The 22009-nt window shown below is 35.0% G+C and overlaps 1 protein-coding gene across 1 annotated transcript; it reads right to left on the bottom strand.

The window, feature by feature from the left end:
• Positions 1-20357: 20357 nt before the first annotated feature.
• On the bottom strand, positions 20358-21764 carry LOC114260746 (Calcium-dependent lipid-binding (CaLB domain) family protein). The gene has a single exon (XM_028200923.2). The coding sequence runs from the start codon at positions 21525-21527 to the stop codon at positions 20739-20741; it is 789 nt and encodes a 262-aa protein (XP_028056724.1). The 5' UTR covers positions 21528-21764; the 3' UTR covers positions 20358-20738.
• Positions 21765-22009: the final 245 nt, after the last annotated feature.

Here is a 22009-nt window from a genome sequence, read left to right as displayed (position 1 = left end):
CTCATTACTGAATTATGCCCAAAATTCTACCTATAAACTGATACCCTCAGGTAAAACTGATTCTCCCAAAATACTGATGTTGATGCCCGCGGGCCTGATACCCAGACTTGCAAACTGATATGTGCATTCCTGTAGAGGCTAACTCTAAAAGCACATAACAAGCAAGTGAGAGCCAAAAACACCCCTATGGTGGGGTAGGGTTTTGTCACGACCCAAACCCGGCCCTATGGGTTTAGCACCGTAACCGGCCAGTAATCCGAGATTACCGAAGGCCTGCTAAACAGTAATACAGTGAAACAGAGTACAGGGCCTGGCGGAAGCCAATACAGTAAATAAATAGTGTCCATTGAGCTGTGACAGTCTGTATGCAAAAAGGCTTTTCATACATTATACAAAAACAGTACAGAACAGTATACACAATATTCACATCCACTTAACTAGGGACTCAACCCCACATAACAGTACAGAAAACATTCCGTCTGTACAACACAGTATACAAAATTAACAGTCACACAGTACAGGGACCTAATCCCTGTATAACAGTACAGTAAACAGTCAGTCTATACAAAACAGTGAAACAGTACAAAAAAGGGGGAAATTCTAAAACACCCCTAAGCCTTAACAGTAGGCTCGGAACGTCGCAGTGAGGCACAAAGGCTGGCTTGACAAAACTGGAGTGACCCTGACGCCTCTAGCTGCGGTCTGGTGCCTGTACACCTACATATATATATGAGCAGTGAGCTAAAGCCCAGTGAATAACATAAAGCGTAAAGGGGTTTAGAATGAATGTCCTTACAGTAATGAAAACAGTTCATTTCAATCAGTAATTCAGTTGCTCAGTACAGTAAACAGTCATATGTGGTACATCCATTAGCATAACAGTAACAGTAGGTCTTAAAAGACCGAACAGTAATGATGGCCATCAGTCAGTAAACAGTAGTGGTTCCACAAGGAAACCGACAGAGATCTCTGTGACAGTAACAGTAACAGTAAACCGTAGATACTAAGGATGCCACAGTACAGTTCAGAAATAAAGGACATACATTCATTCAGTAAATAATACCAGTTCAGTAAACAGTTCAGTTCAGTATTCAGAAGATAATCAGTTGAACATATCTTTACACAATTGTTACTCACAGAGTTCTGGGCTACAGTATGCTAGAGCGTGTCTCCCTAGTCGCCAACCCTACACAGTTAACAGATTGAACACACACTAAGCTACACAGTTGGGAAATCTCATAACTTAATCCCTAATTTGCCTTGGTGTGTTCTACAATGATATCCTCATCAAGATGCCTTAAACTAGGCCTAAGAATGCCTAGGATGGGATGAGGATGCAAAAATACACTTAGAAAACATTTCGCAAAGTTTGCTGAAAATAGGAGCCTCGCTCGAGCGAGACTTTCTACGCTCGAGCGTAAGTCCAAAATCAAAGGCTTCGCTCGAGCGAGGAATCCTTCGCTCGAGCGGTCTGCAAAACAGTAAAAGTACTGGATGCTGAAATTTTACGCGCGATGGTCGCTCGATGGTCGCTCGAGCGGAGCCCTGGACAAAGGTGCTCGCTCGAGCGGGGAATCCTTCGCTCGAGCGAGGAAGCCAAATCTGGAATTTCCAGATTTGCCTCCCAAGCTCAAACCAAGCATTCAACCACTCCAAACTCGACCTCTTGGGCCCAAATTCTGGAAAACATCATTAAATTCAATGTATAACAAGTTTCAAAGCTCAATTTATGAATTCAAGCCCCAAAGGTGAGTCAATTAGAACCATATTCAAACCCATTTTCAAGAATATGAAGAACATGCAAACATGCAAGGATTTAAACCAAATCAAAGCTTCAAAGCTTGTTCAAATGAGCTCATTCTTTTCAAAACAAGATGAAAACATGGTCTACTCTTACAACATGGACATGCATGTAACCATTTACCATGAATTCAACTCAAAACTCATTAATTCAACCATGCATGCAAGAAATGAGCTTCAATTCACCATTAATGACCCAAATCATGACTTAGTTCTACAATGAAGCATGAACCATGCAAGAACTAGTTCAATAGCATCAATAAGAAGATAAGATCCTTACCTAGAGCTTGAATTAGAAGACTAGGAGCTCAAATATGCAATCTATACTTCAATTCCTTCAATTCTCCAAGCAAAACCCAAGGTAGAATTCAATTCCTCTCACTCTCTCTCCTCTCTTCCCTCTTGGTCGGCAATGAGAAGGAAAATGGCTGAGGAAATGTTGTTCTTGGCTCAAGTATGTGTGTGAGATAGTGGCCCACTCAATGGCAAAACGGTAATTAAGTCCAACTCTTCAATTGGCTTATTTTAATCTAATTTAATCATACCTAATCAATTTTCAGATACTTATACCATAAAATCACATTAAATATGAGGGTCACGTAACATCAATCGGTTTCTAGTTCGGCCGCCGATAAGGCCTTCAAATAGCAGTTTAAACATATAAACATGAACAGATAATCAGACAATCAAACAGATAGAATGCAATTAACTAACATATACTCAGTCAATTCAGTTTCAACTTCAGTCAGTCGGTTCAGTATTTCATTCAGTTCGATTATCAGTTAGTTATCAGTCATTATCAGCTTCGTTTAACAGTAATCGGTGATTAACGGTAATCAATCGGTCATAAATCAGTAAACAGTACGAGGGTTGTTACAGGTTTCCTTGTCCTATTGTCAAGGGCTAGGGTTTCACTACGCACACAACGGTTTCAAACAACCTATAATCGGGTAAGCAACCTGTCCTAGCTTGGAATGGTCACTACAGTTTCCGATATGCACTAGGTCGAATGGTCAAAAAGGGTGCCCCGGTAAAAATCGGGGTTTGTGTTCCCGTCGTGGCAGAGCCCGCAACCGGTCAGCCTTATGGCACGCTTCTCAAAGCAAGCCTCCGACAAACCGTTCAGGAATAGCATACGGCAAATACGGTGTCCTAGGTGCACCAATGCACATGCAATGCAAAGAAACACATAAGTGTAATCAATAAGATATCATGAGTTCGAGTCAAGTTCTCTAAACTCCCCAGCAGAGTCGCCAGAAACTGTAAACGCGCCCGAATCAGGGCTTACTACTACAATTTGGACTCAAATGTCACAGTTCTGAATTTAATCTCACAAAGTGCAATGCAAGATCGATAAATCACCAAAGAGTCCAAATCCGGCAAATCGTTTTGGAAAATTGATTTTTATAAAGAAGTGCCAAACATGGGCTGCTTTGCCAGATACAGAGTCGCCACCTAATGCCTAAGGCCACGTGTCTGTCATCACCAAAGTTACTTCGGCTCGGGAACTTGGGTACGAGAAAGAAAGGTCATGCAATGAGCACCCCCGCTCACCGGATCAAAGATCGACCTGTACTAAGCATGATATCTTGTTTTTTAAAACACATGTGTTCTTATTCCGGTTATTAGCTAGAATTACTATGTGATGCACACAACACACAAGTATAGACTAAATTGCCTAAGTTAGAACAAAACATTGCATATTTGTTTGTTCAAAAACAGTTTGAAGTTTGCTACTCGCAAGTAGGCTAAATCGAGGATTTCAATGAATTCTTCCAACTCAAGCAATCCAACCTTCACCCAAAGGCATTCAGGCAGTTATATCACATAAGCAGTTAGCCTCATGGCAAGCATGTTATCATGGCAACACTCACACTCATGCAAGATGCTAAAGCATAAAAGCTTACCTAGTACTCTGAGCCAAAATAATAGCTAGTTAGAAATCATGCATGATCCTAGCTATGTTAAAATGGCTAATGCAACACATGCAACATGCAACTAGAAATAGGCTCGGCTATTCTAAAATGGCATGTGAATGCTACACTTGATACATGTATTCAAATTAGAATTGAAATACAATGCAGTTAGTATGATGCGCCGAGCCCGGTGCATGCAAGATAGATGAATGGATGCAAACATACATAACATAAGGATGCTAATTTGAAAATGACCCTAAACTAACCATTGAAAGCGGGTAAGTAAAAGGGAGAAAGAAATAGGGGTTGGAAAACATGCACACACACGTACCCTTTTTACAACACATGCCCTCTCGACGGAGGGTCCGAATGAATAATACAAACTGACTAGTTAACTAACTAACAAGCTAATTAATTATTACATAACCAAATTGAATAATAAGCAATCTACTTACTAATTATTACAACACTTAATTAATTAACAAATTAACTAATTAAATTACAAATTGAAGCTAACTAACAAGTAAGCATTGAAATATGTAAACAAGGCTGCCTCAGCTCTGCCTTGAAGAAGTTGGCGATGCATGCTCGGTTCTCCATCCCGAAAGCTCTCCAAATGCTCTTTAAAGGCTCTTTCTGCAGGGAGTCCTTGAGAATTAGCTGCTGGATCTTACCAAAACCAGGCTGAGGAATGCACCAGTGGCCTGCCGGCCATGAGAAGCTGTTGCCGACCACCCTGCCAACCAAAGATGGTACACTGCAAGCCAAGGATGAGGGGGTGCCGGCCAACAATGAGAAGTTGCCGGCCACTGGTGTACTGTGACACCAAGCTGCAGCAAAGCACAAAATAGAGGAAATGGAGGGTCTTCCAAGGGTATGTACGCACTATGCCACCCCATATCGCCTCAAAACATCAAGGAAGAGGCATAATCGGATCCAAGACCATCAATCACGCATCTCGATGCATGATGGCCAAAGATCCAACTTGTGCAATTCAATGTAAAATGAATGCACAAAACCACATAAATGCCTAGAACTCTATCATGCATCATCAAGAGCGTCGGCGACCGAGAATTGAGACACGTTTCATCACTTCAAGTATAAAACGTCCCTCGTTCTCGTGCTCAAATTAATACTTAATCCAAACAACAATGCAACACAAGCATGGCAAACACGCAATATGACTTAAGCATGCAAACATGCAACTACATGGTATACTCAATGCAATATGATATGATTAACTTAACAAAGCTAATGATAGGCGGACAATGTTAATGCATGCATGCACAATGCAATGCTACAAGGGAAAACTAGCAATGTTAGGGACATGCATACTCAATGCAAGGCGGAATAACTTGGCACACGCAATGCAAATAACCACATGGCATGCACAATGCAATGTAGGAAGGCATACTACATGCAATGAACAATATGGCATACTCGGTGCAATATACATAACATACTCAATAGACTTAAACCAAAAGGGTAGATCTCAGTCATGCCCCAAATCAATGGCCATTAACACCAAAACTAAGACACCAAAAGGCAAGACATGCATGCACACATATTGGTCCATAAGCTAGGCAACAATGCATAACACTTAAAGGCATTCAAGGCATGAAAGAAATGGGAACATAACAATGCTATAAGCTCTGAAATAGAGTATTAAGTGATGCTAGATCATCTAAATAGCTCAAAGATAGCATGCAAGAGCCACCAAAACACAAAGCTAACAAGGCCAATTGCACAACAGCTATACAAAGCATGAAGGATATGGCAAAGGCAACCCAAAATAGTCCTAGAACATGTCAAAATGATACTAAAACATGCATGGAAGGAAGCCAAAACAAGCTAGCATGAAGGGTATAAGACATGATGCATACAAGGCAAATAAGGTAGGTTACACTACACCTATTAAGACCAAGCATGGGATGATTTAACCAATCAAAATTAGAGTTATATCATGGCAAAATAACCCCAAAAATACATTGAAATGATGGCTCGCAAGCTAAGGCATGAAGGCATACACAATGATTCAGGTTAAGGCATAAAGGGCCAAACCCTCCAACGCATTGAATAAGTGAAAGATGCAAGTGCATGATCATGGAACATGGACTGAAATCATGTAATAAATGATATCAAATCATTCAAGTAGTCCAAGTAATGCATGCTAATGGACTTGGTGCACGAAGCTAACAAGCTAGAGTGAACCATAGCTATACAAGGCAAGGCATGCATGACCAAAATAACCAAAATCAGAGATAAGGCATGTTAAAACATAGACAAAAGCTTTTTGAAGTTAAGCCAAAAGCATGCTAGAATGACATGTCAAAACATGATGCATGTTAGGCTATTCCATGGAAATGCATTACAAGTGCATGAAGCATGCAAGGAGCTATTAAACCAAACCCTAACAGAGGTATGACATGGTAAAATAACACCAAGAACATGCTGAAATGGACTCAAATCAAGCTAGGATGACATGCTAGTTCATGAAGCACACAAGACTACTTTGTGTGATTTACACTACAAGTTTATAAACCATGCATGGAACGACCAAAGCAAGTAAAAAAAGTGACATGCCTCAGCAAAATAACCACAAATACTAGCTAAGATATGGCCAACACAAGCCTAACAAAGGCGCTCAAACATGAGGCATATGAAGCTAGTAGACACAATACAAGGAGAGGGGATGACCCTCTCCTATTTAGGACTCCAAAACCACCTTTCCACCACTGAAAATCCTCTAGATTTCAGTGGTAGAAAGGTCATGCAAAGGGGTCAACAAGAGCCTAAAGGGATGGCTCAAAACAAGGCCTAAGAGGGGGTAAAGCACCCCAAATGAAAAAGTGACCTTAAACAAACTTCTCAAGCATGCAAAAAAAGAACTTTTTCCAGTTAAGAGTTAAGCTCAAAAACATATGCAAGAAGGGCTAAAAGCTTAAACAAAAATGGGGGATCTAAAGGTTAAAGACTCACCCTTGGAGACCTTCTTCACCACTTCAACTTCTGCCACTTGTTTGAGCTCAAACCAGCCCAAGAACCACCTCAAGAAGCCTTAGCAACACAAGCAAGGTGTTTGAGTGTGTGTTTGTGTACAAAAGTGAGACAAAACTACACTTTTAAAGCATAAAAATGAAGAAACAAAGAGATATAGATACAAAGCTATATCTATTTCTTAAAGCTCTAAAATCTAAACCTCTGAAATGGAGGAGGAGCCTCTCCTTATATAGAAGAGAGGCAATGTAAAGCTTGTTCAACAAGCTTAACAAGAGCTTCATCCCTCCATACACGTGTATGGAGGGAAGATGAGTGAAAACCAGCTGGCTCAAAAGATCTAGAGCAAAACCTGCTGAGACAAGTGTTCTGCTGGCCATCAGTTGTGGCCGGTAGTGGCTCACTGATGGCTGGCAAGCATCATCAATAGCAGGCAGGGGAAAAAGCAAAGCCGACAGTGCCAAAAGGGGGCCGGCAGTGCACTATGAAGATCAAGCTAGAAGGGCCAACACATGGTCCAAGAATGGGGCAGAAAGGATATAGGGTTTGGAAAGCTCAAACCTGTGACGATCTGTCGCGACAGTCGAGTACTCGACGAGCAAACGAACTTGTGGCTGGATGTACCTGCAAGCACAACCAAGTCTTGAGGACGGTCAAAAATGGGGTGTCTACAATACTACACAGAAAATTAGAATGTTTCCAAGCGTTTACAGCAGCAACAGCTTGCCGATCACTTTCATCCTCTCTAAGTACTGGAGCCTCTTTATGGAGAAATCGGGCCAGATTTAGAGTTGTAAGGTAGAACAACATTTTTTGGTGCCATCTCTAAAACTCAGTGTCATTAAACTTTTCCGATTTTTCTCCATGATTTATTGGAACTTGAACATGGTTCTGGATAGGGACTGGAGTTGTTGTGACAATTGAAGTACCACTTTCAGTTGTAGTAGCCATAATATTTGATTACAAAAACAAAAACAAAAAAAAAAAAAAAAAAACAAAACACAAATTAATTTTCTAGTTACTAAAACCAAAAAATAAATTATAATACAAAATAATTTTACTTTTCTAGTTACTAAAACTAGAAAATAAAATACTACACAATAATTTTCTGTATCACTACAACAAAAAGTTAATATTCTGAAATTATTAATGACATCAGTATATCACTACTAGTTGCCAAAGAAAATAAACAGTATATTACTATTATTTGACAAACAGTATATGACTATTATTTGTATTTTCCAACCAGAATATCACTTTGTAAAAAGCACAGAAAATAAATGCAATGAAGACACCAAAAAATGATCTGTCTTAAGATTATTGGACAATCTTCACTGTATTACGAATAAATATTGTTTGTGTACTCAACGACAAATAGAACACAGAAGAAATAAAGGAAATGTTTGATTATAAAAATCAAACCAGAATATAAAATAAATAAATAAAAACAAATTTTATTTTGTTACAAAAATAAAATCAAAATCTGAAATAGAAAAATAATAAAACAGAAAAGTAAATTAATTACTTACCTTATTAATTTCTTGAACAAAAAAATTAATCAAGTCCAGTGTCTAACACTGTGTCCTTAAGACAGATTCGTCCTCTCCATGGTGCTTTCAGATTGTGGACGTCTATCTCCTAGGATAAAATGATCAACAACGAATAATAGCAGCACTACAAATTATTCGCACAACGAACACACTTAGTGTTTGCACTCTTTCTCACAGGAAAAAATTATGCACCAAAATGCAGAGAGCAATAATAGAATTTAGAACGAAAATATTAAATAAAAAACCAAATGAGAGACTACCTATTTATAGGTGCAATAGTGGCTTTTAAATTTTGAATTCAATAGGTATAGTACCTATTCAGTTTGAATTAACAGATACAAAACCTGTTTGAACAAGTAAGGCACTGTTTGGTTTGAATGTTAAACGGATATTGAATCTGTCAGATTTACTTTCAAATAGATTGGAACCTGTTGGGTATAAACTTGAACAGATATAAATCTGTTTGACGAGGTGCAAAAATTTTGAATTACAAAACTGGACAAATTTTTATTTTACCAAAAAAAAAATTAAATTCAAATGTTTTTGGCCAAAAAAGAATTAGTATTAGGCTAGACAAGCCAAACCTTACACCACGCACCCGCATCCAAGCCTAGCCCGCCCGACCGGACAGACGACGGCGCGCGCGTGTTTATTTTTTGGTCCAATGGGTCTAGCTCATTTTGCCCATAACCTCTCTCCTCTACAAACTTGGGGTGCCCTTAGGGGCCCTCCCTATGTTACAAACCCAAGCCTTATAAACCCACAAAATTTTTCCCACCAAACCAATATGGGACAAGCTTTTAATTCAAACCTTTAAGAAATTTCCACCAAAAACTCAATTTTCATGGAGCTCACTTTGGCTTCAATTTTCCATTCACCCAATAATGGTTTTGAGCAACCAAATATACTACATGAATCACAACGCGGCATAGAACGCGTTACCACTTAGACCCGCCAACTTTGACGCATGGGTCCCACTTGAAAAATAGACCAAAGTTAAGAAAAAAATCTGTTTTCCAAAACCATTTCTTACATGAGGTTTCTATGATTCTATCACTCTCATTTGATAAGATGGGTTATTATTAAATCATATCTATAGAAATTAGAGAGAATTTAGTGGAAGCCTGTAATAGCGCCAAGTTTTGATTATACATTGTCAAGCCTTCTATGTGCAGAAGACAATGATAGTATTTCTGATGATAAGGTTGATTGTGGGGCTATGGATGAGGACTTTGAGCCTATTGGCATCACCAAAGGAATCATTTGGTATGGTTGATTAATTATACCAGAGTTTTGTTTCATAGAAATTCTGTTGAAATTTAAAGTTGATAAGTTAGGCAAAGCATAATTTTTTGTATTGTAAACATAAGAAATGAATTTGAACCCACTAAGGTTAAGAGAAGAACTAATTAGTATTTGAGTTAAAGGAATTAGTTCATGTTAAATGACTGTAACTATACACATCAACAGCTTATTGAAATTTTCCATCCTATGTCAGGTTGCTGAGAAAAGGTAAGGATAGAAGAAGAACCTAGGTGTTATGAATATTACATTTTACAGCATTCTGACTTCTAGAAAATAAAGAAACTACAAAACCCAAGTCATACAGTAGAATTAAGCTCTTATTAGTGCATTTTTTCATGGACAAAACTACAAATTTTATCAATTTATTTGTCTTTCTTACCTTTTTTCTAGCAAACAACTGGACAAAATTAGAGCCAAAACAAATAAAAAAGAACCCAAACAGCTCTGATCATATCAAACTAAGGCATTAAAACAAAGAAAAAAAAAATCAGAAAAAACTCTATCGCGATCGAATCAGAAAAATATTTTTTTAAAAAATATCATCGCAAAAACACCAAACAACTATCTACTCACAATCAAAACAGAAAATTTTGAAGAATGAACATCAAGAGTTTAACACATTCAAAAAATTTAGGCAATGTATTAAATCAAACAGCAATTGTGTACATCAAATCTTACACTTTAATCTTTTCCAGTTAAAGATCCTATTCTGTTTGTTGTGATTTGTCGTAGCCAAAATGTCAATTGTGCGAACCAAACTCTTGTTGTTCGTTAGAGGATCTTATTAGTGCACTCTTTCCCCCAATTCACCGATAGAGAAGAAAGAGATAATTTTAATGACAATGCACCAAAATGCAGTGTCGGTAGCTTGCATGGACTGCCCATTAAATAATGGGAAATAATTTTATTAATTTATTTGTCTTTCTTACCTTTTTCCAGCAAAAAACTGGACAAAATTAGAGCCAAAACAAATAAAAAAGGACCCAAACAGCTCTGATCATATCAAACTAAGGCATTAAAACAAAGAAAAAAGAAATCAGAAAAAACTCTATCGCGATCGAATCAGAAAAATATTTTTTTTAAAAAAATCATTGCAAAAACACCAAACAACTATCTACTCACAATCAAAACAGAAAATTTTGAAGAATGAACCTCAACAGTTTAACACATTCAAAAAATTTAGGAGATGTATTAAATCAAACAGCAATTGTGTACATCAAATCTTACACTTTAATCTTTTCCAGTTAAAGATCCTATTCTGTTTGTTGTGATTTGTCGTAGCCAAAATGTCAATTGTGTGAACCAAACTCTTGTTGTTCGTTAGAGGATCTTATTAGTGCACTCTTTCCCCCAATTCACCGATAGAGAAGAAAGAGATAATTTTAATGACAATGCACCAAAATGCAGTGTCGGTAGCTTGCATGGACTGCCCATTAAATAATGGGAAATAAGAAATCTAAAAAGCTGCACCTTGATATAATCATCCCAAACTTTATTATCAGTTGTCATGATTTGGTTGAGTTTCATCCTAGCTGAACCCTTTCTGGTCAATAAGATTTTTTATAGCCTTGTAGAGATTTCTCATTTTTTTGTGACGATTCTTCAAAACATCTTTTCCATAATGAAATTGAATTTCATATTGAATAAGTGATCATCAATCTAATTCTCCTTGCCAACCTGCTCTAGCATAGGTTTTCCAAATCCACGAACAATTCTAAACAAATCCTTTAAACATTCAAAAGCTTATGTTGAAATCTCCAACACTTTTGAACCAAAACTTCAATTGTCTTGCTATATCTCATCCCATGAGCATAGATACAAATTTAAAATGATAAAAAATAAATGAATAAATACTAATTTAATCATTGTTTAGGTTTTGTCCACTTCAACATGTATTCTTCTTTACTGTAGGACCACATTTAAATCCACCAAAATTAGTTTAGAATTAGATAAGCCAGAATTCCCCACAACTATCAACAACAAAAAAATAAATAAATAAAAAAGTAGCCAAGAAAATAATTTGACAAATTGTAACCATGTTTGAGGTGAAAAAATATTCTTATTTTGCACTCAAATTTAATATTTATTTCACTTGTACATCCAAATGTAAGCTGCTAAAAAGAAGCCAACCTAAAGTAGTAAGCAGATCTCTTGTATTTACAACATGTAAATTCCTTGTACAAACTTTCTTCTCCTCCTTTCATTAGTGAAGATAAATGTGTTAACTTTTCAGTCAAATGTGGGCCTCCAAGGTAGATCATTGACACCCTCGGTTTCAAATTGTCAGCCAAAACTCTATGCTTTACGCTCCTAAACCTCCTATTTGTCATCACCTGCACCAAATTGAAAACCCCAGATTAGTAAAGTTTACAAGCCAAGAAAAATAAAAAGTAAACCCCACACTAAAAAATTGATAAATATAGTATGTGAGAGAGCTAGAGACCCATTAAAAAGAGAAAATTAAAAAATAAAACTCATCAAAGCAAAAGACCAAGGACGTAAACAGATCAAAATCCATATGAAGAAAAATGAAAATTAAAGAGAACATGTAAAACACTCAATTTACACATAGAATCATCTATACCCACACAAATTATTAATGTTGTTTTCCAATTAACTTCGCAGGGAAAACTCGAAAGTATATTTGTTTTCAGTTCAACTTTGATCCGCATTGGTGCTAGAGAGAAGAAAAAGAGAGACAACATAAAGCAATCCTTTCAATCGGCTAACCCACAAAGTTTTATTTCAAGACAGCAATGGACCAATTAATTTTTTGGTTGGCAATTTCATGAAATGTAAGATGTGGTTATAATTAATAAAATAAAAAATATTTGTATAATTGTGTTGGAAATTTTCTCAAAAAAAACATTATTGTATCCTTGCTGTATTATTTCTATCAACAATAATACGATTCCCATGCGCGTAAACACGTGGAAGTTCAACTAGTAATATAAAAAGTGCAGTGAACCCTACTCCACTGTCCGTATGCTCCTCCCCCCCCGAGTCCGGATTCTCGGCCGCCCTACCCGGCAGCCCGCCAAAATGACGTCGTTTTGGGGGAAAATTTTCAAAAAAAAAAAAAAAGGCAGAGGAAGAGAGGGAGGAAGGAGAGGAAGAGGAAGGAAGGAGGAGGAAGGGAAGGGCCGGACTGGAGGGGGCCATAACCAGTGGGGGAGGAGGAGGAGGAGGAGGAGGCGGAGGCGGGGCCGAAGGAGGAGGCGACGGCGGTGCAGCTACTGCGACGAGCTGGATCGGGCGACGATCGGACGACTGCGACGGCCGGCGGCGAGGCGACGAGTTGCGATGGCGAGCTCGCAGCCTCCTCCCTCCTCCTTCCTCCCTCTTCTCCCTCTCCCCTCCCCTCTGGTTTCTGTTCGAAGAGAGAGAAAGCAAGAACGAAGAAGAAGAAAAGAAAAAAAAAAAAAAACCAAAAAACCAAAAAACCCCCAAAACGACATCGTTTTGGGGGGCTGCCGGGTAGGGCGGCTGAGGATCCGGATTCCCCCCTCTCTCTCTCTCTCTCTCTCTCTCTCTCTCTCTCTCTCTCTCTCTCTCTCTCTCTCTCTCTCTCTCTCTCTCTCTCTCTCTCTCTCTCTCTCTCTCTCTCTCCTTCCTTTGCTTGTTAAAGTGGCTCGCTACAGTTAACAATGTTACTAGTTTCTACAGATTTAGCCCTTCCCTTAATAGTTCCATTGGAGCAACATTATGTCCATTATCTACCAGGCTAACAAACATGACACTAAGGATTAGTTTGACATCCTTTAAAAAAGTTAAAAAGTCAAAAAATTATTAAAAAAATTAAAAAGTTATCACTATTCACAAAAAAATAAAAAAAAAATTAATTTTACACAAAAAAATGTACAACTCACTTCTCACGTGAGTTGTACTTTAGCTGACTTTGGTTGGACAAAGGGAATAGGCGGGTGCACAAACAAGACAGCGTTGTTCGGCCCATGTGGGCCCATCACGGATCCCGTTTTGATAATCCGAGCCATTCAATGAGTAGAACTCGTTGAGTACTATTAATTTGTAAAAATCACGTTAATCGGACATCGCTAACTACATGATCAAATCAGTTTTGTATAAAAAAATGGATGATGTTATAGTTAACGGTTGACAAAAAATTAATCCTATCAGATTGCTATCGATATCCAATCAACGTGATTTTTTACAACCATATAGTACTCCACCAGTTCTACACATTGAACGGTTCCGATTAGAAAACGGGACCCATGGTGGGCTCCCACGGGCCGAAAAACACCGTCCAATTCAATGCCCGAAAAGGAGGTAAGGATCTCCTATACACTACTCTCTACAATGTTGCCACCATACTGCCTACTCGCCAAAAAGCTTCTCCTATACACTAATTTATACAATTTTTTAATACATATTTTTTCATAAAAAGACAAAAAGTTATCCCAAACAATCATATTTTTTTCTCAAATTTTTAGTTCTAAAAGTCAAAAAGTGCACTTATTTAGGACATCCTAAACAACCCCTAAGACCTGATTTGAAAACTTAGTTAAAAGTTAAATTTTAATTTTTAACCTATTTTGGATCATATTATTTATTTATTTATTTATTTATTGTACACCTTTTTTTTCTTTTCTTTCTTCATAAAAAAAAAAAAAAAAAAAGTCAAATAAAATCAAAAAAATTAACTTTTAATTAACTTTCTAAAATAACCCCATAAGTCCAGTATGGTGCTTTAAGCACAACCACCTTAGAGATGCAATGCAAAACTTATCACTCTTTTTTTTTTTAAGGGCAAATTACAAACACCCCCTCGAGATTTGGTGAACATATAGATTCCTCCCTGAAATTTGAGAAATTACATCCCGTCTCCTGAAATTTATATTTCCATAACAAATTACCCCCTGAAATTTTTATTTTCATAGAGATTCTCCCTTAATTTGTTATGCAAATTTGACCTTCAAGGGACAATTTGTAATTTTTCAAACCTCAGGGGAAAATTTATATATTCACCAAACCTCGAGGGGGTGTTTGTAATTTGCCCTTTTTTTAATTTGTATCGCCAGTCTATGCTAATTCAATTCAATTTGAATTATCGGACAGTGGAGAACTAAAATTATCAATTAAAGAAGCTTATCACTTTCTTGATTGAAATCTTCTAGTATTAGGGGTGGGCGCGGGTCGGTTGCGGTTACGAAATTTCTAATCCGCTATCCGTTCACCAGATTGGTAGATTGGAGAAAATCAATCCGCATTCGTCCGCCAATCCGGCGGATACGGATTGAGTGGATTGGCGGTTTGGCAGATGGATGCGAATCGATTTAGCTGTTTGAAATTTTATAAATTTTCAACAGAGTTCAACTTGTGCACTTCCTCAAAAAAAAAAAAAAAAAGTATTACAGTCAATGACTAAAAAAAGTATTACAATTACTGCATGCCTCATCCAAAGAAAGAAAGTTTGAAACTTTAGAATATCACAATCACTGCATGCCTCATCCACATATTACAATCACAACATGTCTCATCCACATAAAGTATTACAATCTGTGGTTCTTTAAATATAAAAACAATTCAAACCACAAAAATCATTAACAGAGCAATAGTTGAGATTGTATGTCTTTGTATTGTTACATTTATATATGTTTTGAAAACTAAAACCAACTAGCATATTTCATATTTTCTATTTATTACTTTTAGAGTTAGATTTAAAAACCAAAAAATATAAATAAATAATACTTTTATTTTTTTCAATTCAAAAAATATATTCAAGTTGAAAATTTTTTTTCAACAGAATATTTGAACTCTTTTTCAATTGAAAACACAAAATCTTATAAATTACTAAGGGTACTCGCGGTTTGGCGGTTCGGTTGTGGCCAAAGGAATCTCAAATCCGCCATCTGTCCGCCAAATTGACGGATTAAAAAAAATCAATCCGTAACTGTCCACTCATCATCACGCCTATCTAGTATCATGAATGGTTTCTTTTAATGTGTTGAAACCTTTGCACTCTATTTAATAGGAGACGAGCATCAATGGGTTATAAATAGAAAGTCATTTTTGGCTTTTAATCTCTTTTGAATCATATAATTATCTTTCTATTTTTTATATATTTTTTTTTAAAAAAAAAATTTAAAAAATTTAAAAAATTAGCTTTTAATCTGCATCCCTAAACAACTCAAGGAAGTAGCTTATCACCTCCTTAATTGAACTTGAGAGTGGGGCATAGAATAATTATAAGCTTTTAATCTACATCCCCAAACAACTCAAGGAAGTAGCTTATCACCTCCTTAATTGAACTTGAGAGTGGAACAAAGAATAATTATAAAAGGTGTTAACCAAAACAAAAGTGAGATAAAAATAATACGGTGGTATTACATATACCAATTAGTGTATTAATTAGTGTTGGTATACTAGTTATGACATTATTATTAACTCCACTCATTATACAAATTAGAAATATAAAAAATCTCTTAAATTATGTCATATTATCAATTGATTCATTAATTCATACATTAATTAGTGTATATAATATTATTCAAAATAATAAGAAGTCTCAAAAACTCATATTAATGACACAAAATATAAGGTCACATTTCTTTTAATCATTTATATATTGATATGACATTTATAATGATTAATAGGATGGGTCTTTTTGTTATTGGTCAATATGTGAATTTGTCACATTATACGATAATTAAAGTAATTTATGTTGAATTCTTCTAAATTTTTTTTTAAAAAAAAATTCTAATGAATTTTATAATTTAGACATAATTATAATAATGTGAAAATATATACATAAATGAAATAAGGTATACGCGTTAGTGCATAAGATATAACAATATTAATATTCTATTCATTTGACCAATTAATTACTAATAAAAATCGGATTGAGTGGTATAAAAATTAAAATTTTAAAAAAGTCTAATGTAATTATGTCAAATTTGTTAAACTTATTATATTTTCCTTAAAATTCAAAAAAAAAAGTATTGTAATTTACCCATAAAATAAGATTTTAAAAAATGAATTTAAAATTTTAGTATATGTAGTTTTATTGAAAAATATATAATAAATGTGACATTATTCCATTATTATGTGGACAATGGTGAAAACTATACAGTTTTTGGCTTTAGGTTTCTGAAAATTGAATTTTTTATTTTTGTATTTTTTTGTTTTTAGTAAATATTTTTTAAATTTTAAGCAATTTTTTTTTACTTATTTAGATGTACTTTACTTAGACGTATCTAAATAGTAAATTATATGTGAAAAAATATTTTAAAAAATTAATAAATAAACAAAAATATTAAAAATATACTTAATTTTTATTTTTATTTTTTGTATTTTTAGTATTTAGTGAATTTTGTAAAGATTTTGTTTTACAAATATTATACTTTCTAAGTGTGTTTATGTTAAGTGTGTCTAAAAATAAAAATAATTGCTTAAAATATTAAAAAAATTAGTGAAAACAAAAAAATAAAAAAAACGAAAAAGTAAAATTTTCTAAAAAGTAAATTCTAAAAATTGAAAATAGAGTGATAAATTTTTCGTTTAAAAAAGACAAATTTGTAAATCATTTGAGGCATTTGGGGTAGCTAAGCCACTTCTTTTTTTTTGAATTTTTTTTTTCTTTAGTGACTTTTTTCTTAAATTGTGTCAAATTTTTTACATTTTGTAATTTTTTCTTAAATTGCGTCAAATTTTTTACTTTCAGTCCGTCTTCTGTAGATAAATATAAAAAGTAAAAAAATTTAAATTTTTATAAAAAAAAATAAAAAGTCAAAATAAACAAAAAGTCCACTATTTTGACTTATTTTTGTCTTTTCTAGATTTTTTTTTCCTAAAATCTTTTAATTTTTCAATCTGTTTCGTCGAGCTAAATTTAAAAAAAGAAAATTAATGAAAAATCCTTCTCAAACTTTAGGGTAGTAAGAGAGGTTTAATTTATGAGTAATGTTAGAGATTCTAAAAATTCTATCAAAATTTTTACCAAATATCTCACTTGGTTATGGGGCCCACACAATATGGGTCCTATGTGAATCTCACACTCATGTGAGACACTTGTTAGAATTTTTGAAATATTTAGCATTTTTGTTAACTTATTTTTTCTTATTAATTAAGGTCACTCAATAATATTATTAGAGAAATTTCAACTCATTATAAAAAAATTTCCTTGTAAAAATGTTAAGGGCTCATAACTACTATAAAAATGTTACATATCAACAACACTAAGGTGCGTTTGTTTGGACGGACTGGATAAGGGGGGATTGTAATCCATCGGACTTTTAGTCTCGGGATACATTGTCCCCGGACTATTTGGTTGGACTGGATTTGTATCCTTTGTTTGTTTAGTCATGGGATTATATGTCTGGATTAGACTATTTTTAATGAATCCAATGTTTGGTTAGACGAACTGGATAAGGATAAATGCTCAAAAGACTATTTTATCCTTGTAATTTATAATTTTCAATTAAATTAAATTTATAATTTATATTTTTTATTTTTTATTTAATATATAATTTTAAATTAACGACAATAAAAAATAATTTTATTTAATATATAAATTAAATTTTCAACAACACTAAAAAAATTTAATTTATAAGGCCATAATTTATAATTTATTATTTTAAAATAAATTTAATTTATAATTTATATTTTTTATTTAATATATAATTTTAAATTAACAATACTAAAAAATAATTTTATTTAATATGTAAATTAAATTTTTTAACAACACTGAAAAAATTTAATGTATAAGGCCATAATTTTTAATTTATTATTTTTAATTAAATTAAATTTATAATTTATAATTTTAATTTTTTATTTAATATATAATTTTAAATTAACAACAACACTAAAAAAATAATTTATAAATGTTCAAAAGACTATTTTACCTTTTTTCTAATTGTTTACTAAGTTATAGCATGGAGAGTAAAATAGACATTTCACAAAATAATCCCATGGGATACCAATCCCATGGTTTCTATCCCAATCTCATGGTTTCTATCCCCCCATGGGATAAGATAGTCTCATATTTGTGGGACTAATACTATTAATCCGAAGCAAAAAAAATAAAACAAACAATAAATTATTAATTTGATGTGACTAGGCCAAGTTTGGCAACTCGTAAGGCTCCGTTTGGGAAGAAAAAAGCCAAGCTTTTTTGGCTAAAATAGCCATAAAAAACAAAATAGACTATTTTAGTCACAAAAAACAAAACATCAAATCCAACCCATAATCATTACAATCATCTCTTACAAAAAAAGTCTAAAAAACCAAAAAGTCCTTCTCAAACCAGGCTAAAATAGTCCAGGCTAAAAAAGCCAAAAAGCCAACCCACTTCCCAAACGAAGGCTAAATAATCTATCTTTTTATCTTTTTTTCATCGCATCACCTCTTTCCTTTCTGCACATCTTTTCATAAAAAAATAAAAAATTTATTTATTTAAATCATCCCAAATAACTTCTAATAGTCTAATCCTACACCCTAATCTTTCAAAACATACACACCCTAAGGCCACATTTGTTTCCAGAGATGGAATGGAGGGGATTGATAGTGAGGGGATTAATAGTGAGGGGATTGTTAGTGAGGGTCGTTTGTTTTCAGAGATAGAATGGAGGGGATTGATAGTGAGGGGATTAATAATGAGGGGATTGTTAGTGAGGGGATTGATAGTGAGGGGATTAATAATGAGGGGATTGTTAGTGAGGGGATTGATAGTGAGGGGATTAGTAGTGAGGGGATTGATAGTGAGGGGATTAGTAGTAAGGAATTGTTAAATTATTTTTATATAAAATAATAAAACAAATAAAAAAATATAAAAAATTAAAAATTATATTTTAAAAAAAATTTCCAATATATAAAAAATAAAAAAAATAAAAAAATTTCTAATCCCCTCACTATTTTTCTAATACCATCTCTACCTCCTCACTATGAATCCCCTCCCTAAGGGTATTAGTAATACCAAGGTATTAGTAATACCCTCCTTATCTCTCAAAACAAACAAGGTATTAGTAATACCAAAGTATTAGTTAGTCCCAAGGTATTAATAGTCCCAAGGCTATCTCTCAAAACAAACACCCCATATACTAATCCCAAGGTACTAGTAATCCTAATCCCCTTGCTAGTTAAAACCAAACCCAAAACGATAGGACCTAAAATATGCTGGATCAGACTTTTTCGAGACCGTTTCCAAAATTCAATCAGTAGATGGGTGGTTATGAACCCGGTGACCCACCTAATCCATTCAGCCCAACCCGATACCTTTAGAGCGTGGAAAAATCATTTAACTCGTAAATCAGAGCTAGACCACATGAGTAAGGCTTGGTTTGGAAAGTGGATTGATTTTTTTATTTTTTTTGATTATTTTAATATAGAGCTAAAAATTTTAGTTTGGAAAGGTTTTTTTAATTTTTTTTGTGAGATAAAAAATGTAATAATTATAAATTAGATATGATATTTTATTTTATTGAAACTAAAAAATTTATTTTGTTTTTTTATGACTATTTTAACCACAAACCCACCCAAACCTTGGATTTGCTAATTATTTTTTTTTTTTCCCAAAAAAAACTTAGATTAGATGAACCGAAATATTTAAAATTTTCTAGAAAAAAGTCTAAAAAAGAAGATAAAAATAGTATCAAAAAAAATTTCATTTTGGGTTTTTAATTTGTTTTGGATTTTTTTTTTTTAAATTCATATACACAAGATAGACAAAAATAAAAAAATAAAAATAAAAATAGACATAATTTAAAAAAAAAAAAAAGAGTCAGCAAAAATAGAAAATAAAAAAATGAAAAAAGAGATGACTTGGGATAAACAATTTTAACCCAGTCTAATCCAGTTACATTTCATTTCTTTATTTATTTATTTATTTTCTAATTCAACAAGTGAAAGTAGAATACATATATAAGTTTTGAGTGAAATTTCTATTAATTGAGATATTTCCAGTGAGCCCAGTTCAGTTCACAAAGCTAAAATGTAGCTATACACTGGATCTTCCTAGAACTGTAGAGTAAAAATTGGGTTATGTAATATTGTAATATTGCCGTTTCAAGTTTGAAATACAAAATGGAGACATATAACGGCTAACCGATTTTCAAAATTCCTGAAGCAGAGACACAGCATGCTAATTGTGCATGAATACATTCAATCCGGATGATCTCCATCGTCCATCAATCCTTCTAAATTCTGATCTCAACCGTTAATCTGCTCGCTTTGTCAAACACGATCGATTCTCCTTCTCCCTCATCGATGCAAAAACCCTGAAGTTTTGATCCGACGGACTCAGATGAAACTTCCTCTGTAGCATCAAACCACACAGCAATCCTCCACCGTCCGATTCCGACTCGTTCTTTCTCTCACAGTTCCACTCCTTCAGCGCCGTTGATGCGGCTGATGACGACGAGGTGGTCGAATCCGCACCGTCCGACAAATCCACCGACTCTCCACACGATTCGCAACCGGACGATTGCTCGCTCCTGTCCGATCCTCTCCGGTTATGATAATGCCGACGCCGACTCTCCCCCATCAGATCGCGAAAACAGATCGCCGACAAACCAGTCGCGGCAGTGAGATCTAAGCCGTCGAGAACTGTGGCGGCGATGTTGAGAACGCCGTGGAATCGGCCGGAGGGGCGGCGGATCTGGACGGCGGTGAAGGCCGGAGTTCCGACTGAAGCGGCGGAGATGCAGCTACTGAGGAGGAATCGGACGGTGCCGACGAGAGGATCCTTGATGTAGCCGACGGCGTAGATCTCGACGGAGACAGCGGAGGTCTCGCTGGAGAGAAACTCGGAGGAGACTCGGAAGAGGAATTTCTCGTTCCAGGTAGGGTTATCGCCGCCGAGTCGATCAACAGGGGTTCTGAGTTTGGCGGACGAGTCGACCCAGGCGATTGCGTAGGTCTTCAATCGACGGAGATTCGCGGATGGCGTCTTCAGACCTTGAGCGGAGATCAAGTTGATCTCCAGAAGATGCGTTTCCTTCTCCATGTGAGTCCTCTCTCTCTTTCCGTCTCTAAAAACCTCACTTTCTCTCTCTATATATGCATATATATTTATATATCTGTACTTTCCTTGAATTCTTTGTGTTCCGACTATTAAATTGAACTTCTCTGATTCGTTTCAACTTTCAAGAATGAAGAGATTCATCAAGAAACATAGAACTAGAGCTTTTGATTGTAATTGTGATAGTGGAGAGAGAGAGAGGGGGTTACCGCGAAAACTTTCGATTTGGCTGAATTGACGAATATAACCTTCGAAGTCGTTGTGGTCTGTTTGGTGGGCTGGGCCTCGTTTTCAAGGCCGCCCTTTCTTTGTTAGCCAACTTGGCAAACTGGCATTTGGGCTCAAATGAGCCGAGTCAAATTAGTTTGATTTGAATTTTAGAAATCTCAAACGAATTTTAATAAAGTTTGTCTAGCCGACTTTATGTAGTGTGTATTTTTTTTTTTTTTGGCGTATATAAATTTATC

This window comes from Camellia sinensis, chromosome 2, assembly GCF_055761805.1.
Source record: "Camellia sinensis isolate YWXY chromosome 2, ASM5576180v1, whole genome shotgun sequence".
In the NCBI taxonomy this organism is placed as follows: Eukaryota; Viridiplantae; Streptophyta; class Magnoliopsida; order Ericales; family Theaceae; genus Camellia; species Camellia sinensis.
This window is presented reverse-complemented; position numbering and strand designations above follow the sequence as displayed.